The sequence below is a fragment of the Zingiber officinale genome, chromosome 2B, assembly GCF_018446385.1.
Source record: "Zingiber officinale cultivar Zhangliang chromosome 2B, Zo_v1.1, whole genome shotgun sequence".
In the NCBI taxonomy this organism is placed as follows: Eukaryota; Viridiplantae; Streptophyta; class Magnoliopsida; order Zingiberales; family Zingiberaceae; genus Zingiber; species Zingiber officinale.
Window position 1 is genome coordinate 1726617 of NC_055989.1, and position 7156 is coordinate 1733772.

General features: G+C 32.5%; 1 protein-coding gene across 1 annotated transcript; it reads left to right on the forward strand.

The window, feature by feature from the left end:
• Positions 1 to 328: 328 nt before the first annotated feature.
• On the forward strand, positions 329 to 3944 carry LOC122045009 (malonyl CoA-acyl carrier protein transacylase-like). The gene is made up of 10 exons (XM_042605051.1): positions 329 to 673; positions 1197 to 1282; positions 1382 to 1448; positions 1825 to 1967; positions 2047 to 2095; positions 2194 to 2331; positions 2414 to 2494; positions 3222 to 3398; positions 3483 to 3569; positions 3678 to 3944. The coding sequence occupies exons 1-10, from the start codon at positions 464 to 466 to the stop codon at positions 3738 to 3740; spliced, it is 1101 nt and encodes a 366-aa protein (XP_042460985.1). The 5' UTR covers positions 329 to 463; the 3' UTR covers positions 3741 to 3944.
• The last annotated feature ends 3212 nt before the right edge of the window (positions 3945 to 7156 follow it).

The following is a 7156-nucleotide window of genomic DNA, read 5'->3' on the forward strand; positions in this document are numbered from 1 at the left end:
TATTTGCATGAGGGAGTTGATGCAAATAAAATTAGGAAGTAGAAATAAAAATTTTTGGACATGAGAATTATATGCAAAATTAATATTATGATTAGAAATTTTTCTCTAATTTATTGTTAATATTTTATTTCATTGAAAAAAAAAAATCTTAGTTGGGTGATGATGCATGCTACAATTCCCCCTGGCGTTTGAATCGACCTGACCTGTCTGACCGGTTTGAGTCAGATGCCAAGTTCGACTCAAATAATGAACCGGTCGCGGTTTCCTGACCCGACTCGATCTATAGGCGGACGAGTCGAGAGGAGACCGTTGGGCCCGGCTCTCCACCGCCCTTTTCGCCTTCTTGTAAGCTCCGCCGCTCTCTTTTATCTTCCTCGCGGACGGTGCCGTCCCGCCTCCACTTCGTCGTCTCGCTCCGACCGATTGCTTCCGGTCTCGCTGTCTCACTGGTTGATCAACAGCCATGGCGTCGGCTTTTACCGCTCTCCTCCCCTTGGCCCCGCTCCACCGGATCTCCCCCGTCAACAGCGCGCGGAGGTCGTTCCCCTGCCCCAGGAGCCTGTGGAGATCTAGGGTTTCGATGAGCGTCTCTGTTGGATCCAGATCCTCCGTAGCCAATGACGCCCTCTTCCAGGATTACAAGTCATCCACTGCCTTCTTGTTTCCTGGACAGGTAACTCGATGCTGCCTACACGCTTTACCCTTTTTTTTCCTGGTTTCCTTCATACCTGTGGCGGAATAAATTTATGTAGAGTTTTTATTTTTGAGACGCGTAATGTTAGGAAAAACACTGAATTAATAGGGTATAGTTTCCCGAAATGTGAACTCGAGTGATATGTATGTGAATGAAAAGCCTTCGTACGACATTCATGAGCGGATGTTTCTTCCAATTAAAACCTTTTAATTCCTACTGTTTGATCACCATGGTGATATTCTGATTTTGTTAAATCTATAATTTTGTTTTATCTCTCTGAAATATACTTTCAAATATATATATATATATATATATATATATATATATATATATATATAGACATGGGTCATTCTTCATCTGTTTTAGCACCAAAAGGAACTACCTAGAGTAAACCGATGTTTTGGTTCAAAATTGTTTCTGACTGCCGACCTATTTCCAGATGTTCCAGATATTCCTGTTGTTTTTGTCATACTAGATTTTTTGCTAAAACTCTTCTTGGTAGGGCGCACAAACGGTTGGAATGGGTATTGAAGCCCAGAACGTAAAAGCAGCTGCTGAATTATTCAGGAAAGCAAATGAGATACTTGGGTATGCCTATACTCCTGTATAGAAATGCTAATTGCAACCATACTTTAAGAGTTTCTCCCAAAAAATATCTAACTTTTGATTTTATTCCTTTTGGCCTAGTTTTGATCTATTGGATGTTTGTGCAAATGGACCAAAAGAGAAGCTTGATTCAACAGTTATAAGCCAGGTACGGGAATGCAAAAATGTGTATGCAACCATAAGTTGGTCATTATTTCTTCCTTCTGCTCTTTCTCTGACCATTTACAAGCAATGAGTATCTCTCTTTTTGTTCTTGCTGTCCAAGTAAGCAAAAATGTTGTGATTAGTCTCTTGAATGTAAGTTATATTCTATCCTCTGTATTACTGTCATTAGAGGTTCATGGTAGTGCTAGATTGCACTTCCATAAACGTCTCATTTTTCTACTCTGAATTAAGCAGCTTTCCATTTCATTAAATTATCTGCTATGTATGCATGGAATCCTTTTACCGTATATTCAAAGACAATCTGCTTGTCATTTCAATCAAGAAAATTACTCAACACTATGTGATAAAATTATATACAGCCTGCCATTTACGTCACTAGTCTAGCTGCTGTTGAAGTATTGCGAGCACGTGAGGGAGGCCAGAATATAATAGATTCTGCAGACGTTGCTTGTGGCTTGAGCTTAGGCGAGTATACAGCCCTTGCATTTGCTGGTGCATTCAGGTATTTAAGCTAGTGTAGATCTTCTAGTTTGTTTTTGTCTCTGCCATTTGCCTTTTTGACTGAGTTTATTATTCTCCAGTTTTGAGGATGGTCTCAAGCTAGTCAAACTAAGAGGAGAAGCAATGCAGGTTGGTGTTTAAATTCAGAGAAATATGCTAAACTATTTTCTTTTCTAGCTACTGTAATTTCAAGAAAATAATTGCTCTTGGCCTCTTTTTCTGCTCAGGATGCAGCAGATGCTGCCAACAGTGCTATGGTAAGCATCATTGGACTAGACTCTGACAAGGTTCAGTTGTTATGTGATGCTTGCAATGAAGAAGTCGATGAGCAAAATAAGGTTCAGATTGCAAACTTTTTATGCACGGTATGGTTTAGACCCAATGCCTTCTTTAGTATTTTGCAAACTCTTTGAACATCACCTCTAATGGAGAGCATATGAATTGCAGGGTAACTATGCTGTTTCTGGAGGTCTGAAGGGAATTGAAGCAGTTGAAGCTAAGGCAAAGTCTTTCAAGGCTCGGATGACGGTCAGTGCCTTTAGTTTCTTATCATTTTGTAGCACAATTGTCAATTTTCTTGTTGAACGTTTAGCACATTGTTCTTGTCTCAGATTTATTTTTTTATTGTCTTCTTATCATGCTTGAGGAAAGAAATCTATGTTAAAATGGGTCTATTAGCTAAGAAAAAGATCATTTTTTTTTTTTTCAAAATTTAGTAGCTTAATTCTGAAATTATGGTTATGATGTTGGCTTTGATGTTATTAGACACTTCAAACTACGTCACTGACATCCTTTTATTAATTTTCTATTTTTCCTTGACATTATTTTTTGCAAATGATTTTATTGCATTAGGGACATTAGAGTCAACGAATTAGGTTAGATGAGATACCTATGAGGAGGCTAGGAATCACAATTTATGAGATTTATCAAAATAATAGATCTATCAGAAGCAAACATATATTGATCAAAAAATCATAATTCAGTTAATTAATGCCTAGTATTAAGACATTGCTGTTCTTCTTGATGTCTCATCTGGCTGACTGATTCGATTTTGGTTTCTTGATTTTCCAGTTTGAGTATTCCCTGGATATCCCTTGGCCATTTGTAGTCTCATACCTTATATAACTCCATGGTGTAATTTGAAAGTCTCAAATACAATCGGTTTATATTTCAGAGAATCTTACTGAATCCTTCCATTTTTGCTGAGTGTTGATGTTGAGTCTGTACTAAAGCCAAATGAATCATTCATCACCAGGTACGCCTTGCGGTTGCCGGTGCCTTTCATACGGGCTTTATGGAACCCGCCGTCTCCAGATTAGAAGTTGCACTAGCATCAACAGAAATCAGAACTCCTAGGATACCGGTTATATCAAATGTGGATGCCCAGCCACACTCTGATGCCGATACAATCAAGAAAATTTTGGCTCGACAGGTCTTATTGTTGGCCTTATCTTGACACTATTTACAACTTGAAAAGATGATCCTTTGTAGCCTTATCGAACCAATTCTTGTTCAGGTCACTTCACCTGTTCAGTGGGAATTAACTGTGAAGACTCTGTTAAACAAAGGGCTGAAGAAAAGCTACGAGTTAGGACCTGGAAAGGTGATTTACACCAGAAGATCACAATCCTCTTAATAAAAAACAGTTTTTTGTACTTAGAACTAGAGTTTCATATTCCAACAATCGTCTTAAACTATTAAGTTTCATCAGGTCATTGCGGGGATCGTGAAAAGAATGGATAAATCTGTTGAGATCGAGAACATCGGTGCTTGATAAGTTCTCCGGAGGAAGGAGCATACTGTATTTCTTGCGACCTTAGCGGACCTTAGTGGACGATGAGTGCTAATTTCTGCTTCCATGGTAGGATCAACTATCAGATGTTCAGTTTGCCTGTGGAACAGGGCGCATAATTCGTTTGTGTACGAGTTTGAACAATAAGGTACTTTAAACTCGGTTATTTTCCCTTTTTTTCTTCCATTTTTCCCCCCACTTCACTTTTTTCAGTCAAAAACATGGCCTTCAATTACCTAGCAAAGGAATTTGTTTGTGTGTGTATATATATAAAATACAATTACAATCTAAAATGCTTGAAAATGCAAACGATTATAACAACAAAAGTAGGATTAACAAATTCACTATAAAAAGAATGCAGCGGTAGTGTTTTTCAGACATATTACATGAATTAATGGATAAATTTTTATTAATGAAAAGTTCATTTATCTAATAGTTGGTGGGATATATTTTTTTTAAAACCAGATCAATAACTTTTAAAATTAATAGATATTTGATGCAAGTTATAAACAATAGGATTTAAAAAAAAATCTCTGTAAAAAAAAGTTTGACTGAGAGTAGTATGAATTTTTTTTACACAGGTTGAAGTAATACGCAATATACATGATTGACTAAAAGTTAAACGCCGTTTACTGAGTTTAAATATAAAGAAAAATAAAACAATTCATTAAGAAAAATTAATTATTCTTAGATTTTACAATTTTATTTCAAAGAAATGGTATACGGTTGTATAATCTTACACATATTCAAATACTACTATAAAATGAGGTTGGATCACTTATATGATTTATAAAATGAGGTTGGATCACTTATATGATTTTTTTTACAAGCTCTATCTTCTATTATATCATTATTTATATTTAAATTAATTTTATTTTATTATTACTAATAAATCACCAAATTGGAATATTTATTAGTAACACAAGAATATGTCTATACCATTTTAATGTGTCTTTCGAAGTTTTTTTCTAAATAAATGTAACTCTGACTTTTTCTTTAATGTTCTTATTTCTTATTCTGTTCATTTCTGTATGTCCACACATCCATCTCTTTATATTTACAATTCTGATCTTTTGTTTATGTGCTTTATTTATAGTTCAACATTCAGCTCCATATAACATAGCAAGTTTAACTCTGATTTTGTAAAACTTTCTTTTTAAGTTTAGAAATAATTTACGATCACATAAAATACTCGACGTTATCCTCTATTTCAACCATCCTGCTTATATTTTATGTAATTTATCTCTTTCAATCCCTCCATTAGTTTGTTAAAATGATCTTAAATATTTAAACCTTTCAGTTCCAAGCAACTCATCATCTACTATCTTAACAATTATCTCATTAAGTCTAATATTACTAAATTTAAATTTTATATATTCTGTCTTTATTCTATTAAACCTAAATCTTTCCATTCTAGTGTTTCCAGCCAAATTCTAATTTAGCATTTAATCCTTCACATTTTCATCTATCAAAATAATATCATCTGCAAACAATATACACCACGGTACTGTATCTTAAATGTGTGCAGTGATTTCGTCCATAATTAATGTAAAAAGATAGAGATTTAGAGTTGATCCTTGATGTAACCCAATCTTTATTAGAAATAATTCAGTTATTCCGCTTGAAGTTTTTTACTCTAGTCGTTATATCTTCATGCATATTCTTAATTAGTTCATATATGTTATACTAACACCTGTCTTTTATAAAATTCTCCATATAGTTATTTTTTGAGACTCTATCATAAGTTTTATCTAAGTTAATGAATACTATGTGTAGATTATGTAGATCTTGCTTTTGCTCCCGATAATTTTCATTTAGTTGCCTAAGAAGACATATAGTTTTTATTGTCGACCTTAACTCTTTCCCAAATTTTCATGGTATTACTTATTAATTTAATATCTCTATATTTTGTATAATTTTGTACGTCTCCCTTATTTTTATATAAGAGAATTAAAGTACTTACCTTTTACCCTTTATTGATCAGATTTTTTTTCATTTTCAATATTGTATTAGATAAGTTTGTAAGTCATTCAATACATTATTTCTGTATATTTTCATACCTCTATCGGAATATAGTCAAACGCCATCTCCATTGTGCATCCATTTAAAGCTAGTTCTACTTCTGAAGTTTAAATTTTACGATAAAAATTTAAATTTCTATACTTATTTGACCTACTTAAATTACCTAAGTTAAGTTTGTTAGCTAAACCTTTATTAAAAAGTTGATAAAATATCTCTTCCACCGTTCTTTTATTTCTCCATCATTACTAGTACTTTATTGCATTAATCTTTAATACATTTTATTTGAATAAGATCTTTTATCTTCCTTTCTTTCACTTTAGTTATTCCGTAAAAATCTTTTTCCCTTTTTTTTGTATCCATTTTTTTATATAATTATTCAAAAGTTTATTTTTTATTTTATAAATAGTTCATTTTTTATTTACTTTTTCTAGTATTTTCTCATTCTACCACCAAGATTTTTTAGTAGTACATGTTCATTTGACTCAACGAGTACATTCTTAGTTATTATTTTTAACCTTAATACTATCTTATCTTATATAGTATTAGCTCACCATATATTTTACCTAATGCTTATATTCTTATTTTCTCCTTAAATATATTGTATTTTTTTCATTTTTTAACCTACACCACTTTATTTTATGAGTCATGTGTATATTATTTATACTATACTTAAAGCTTTCTCCATAGATGATTTTACAATCTTTACAAATATCTATATCCCTTTTCTTATCATAATAAAGTCAATTTATGATTTATTATTCTCACTCTTGAATATGACCAAATGTTCTTTTTTTTCCTTAAAAAATATATTAGCTAAAAGATCCTATACTATTACAAAATCTAATATATTTTTCATTTCTTCATTTCTTATTCTTTTTTAGTCCCCTAAGGACGAATAATTGACTAGCACATTGTGGTATTATCATCATATTCCTCATTTTTCATTCCAATATACCTATTTAAATCACCTCATATAAAAATCATTTTATTTAATAAAATATTTTATAATATCTTATCTAGATCATTTTAAAATTTTAATTTAACAATTTCATCTAATTCTACTTGTCATGTTCCTCTTTTCTAACTACTTTTGTCAATTTTAAGAGAACAACTAACTGACATAACTCTACTTGAAACCAACCATCACTAGTTCATCATAGACAAGTTATCACACATATTCAAATAAGATCCTTAAATACATCACTAATAGTTGTGATTAACCCAACTTAACGACATTATATCTATTCACATTTAAATTATATCTGAATTAAAAAAGAAGCCTTTCTGCTACACACCAAAACATACATGAGATAAGCGCAGACTATACAAATTCTACATCCACGAAAGCTTTATTCGTAAAATGGTAATCAGAAACA

Coding starts and splice junctions, on each gene's coding strand:
- LOC122045009 (XM_042605051.1), top strand. CDS start 464: ATGGCGTCGGCTTTTACCGCTCTCCTCCCCTTGGCCCCGCTCCACCGG. Junction 2,332..2,413: donor TTGCAAACTTTTTATGCACG/GTATGGTTTAGA, acceptor TATGAATTGCAG/GGTAACTATGCTGTTTCTGG. Junction 2,495..3,221: donor CTTTCAAGGCTCGGATGACG/GTCAGTGCCTTT, acceptor ATTCATCACCAG/GTACGCCTTGCGGTTGCCGG.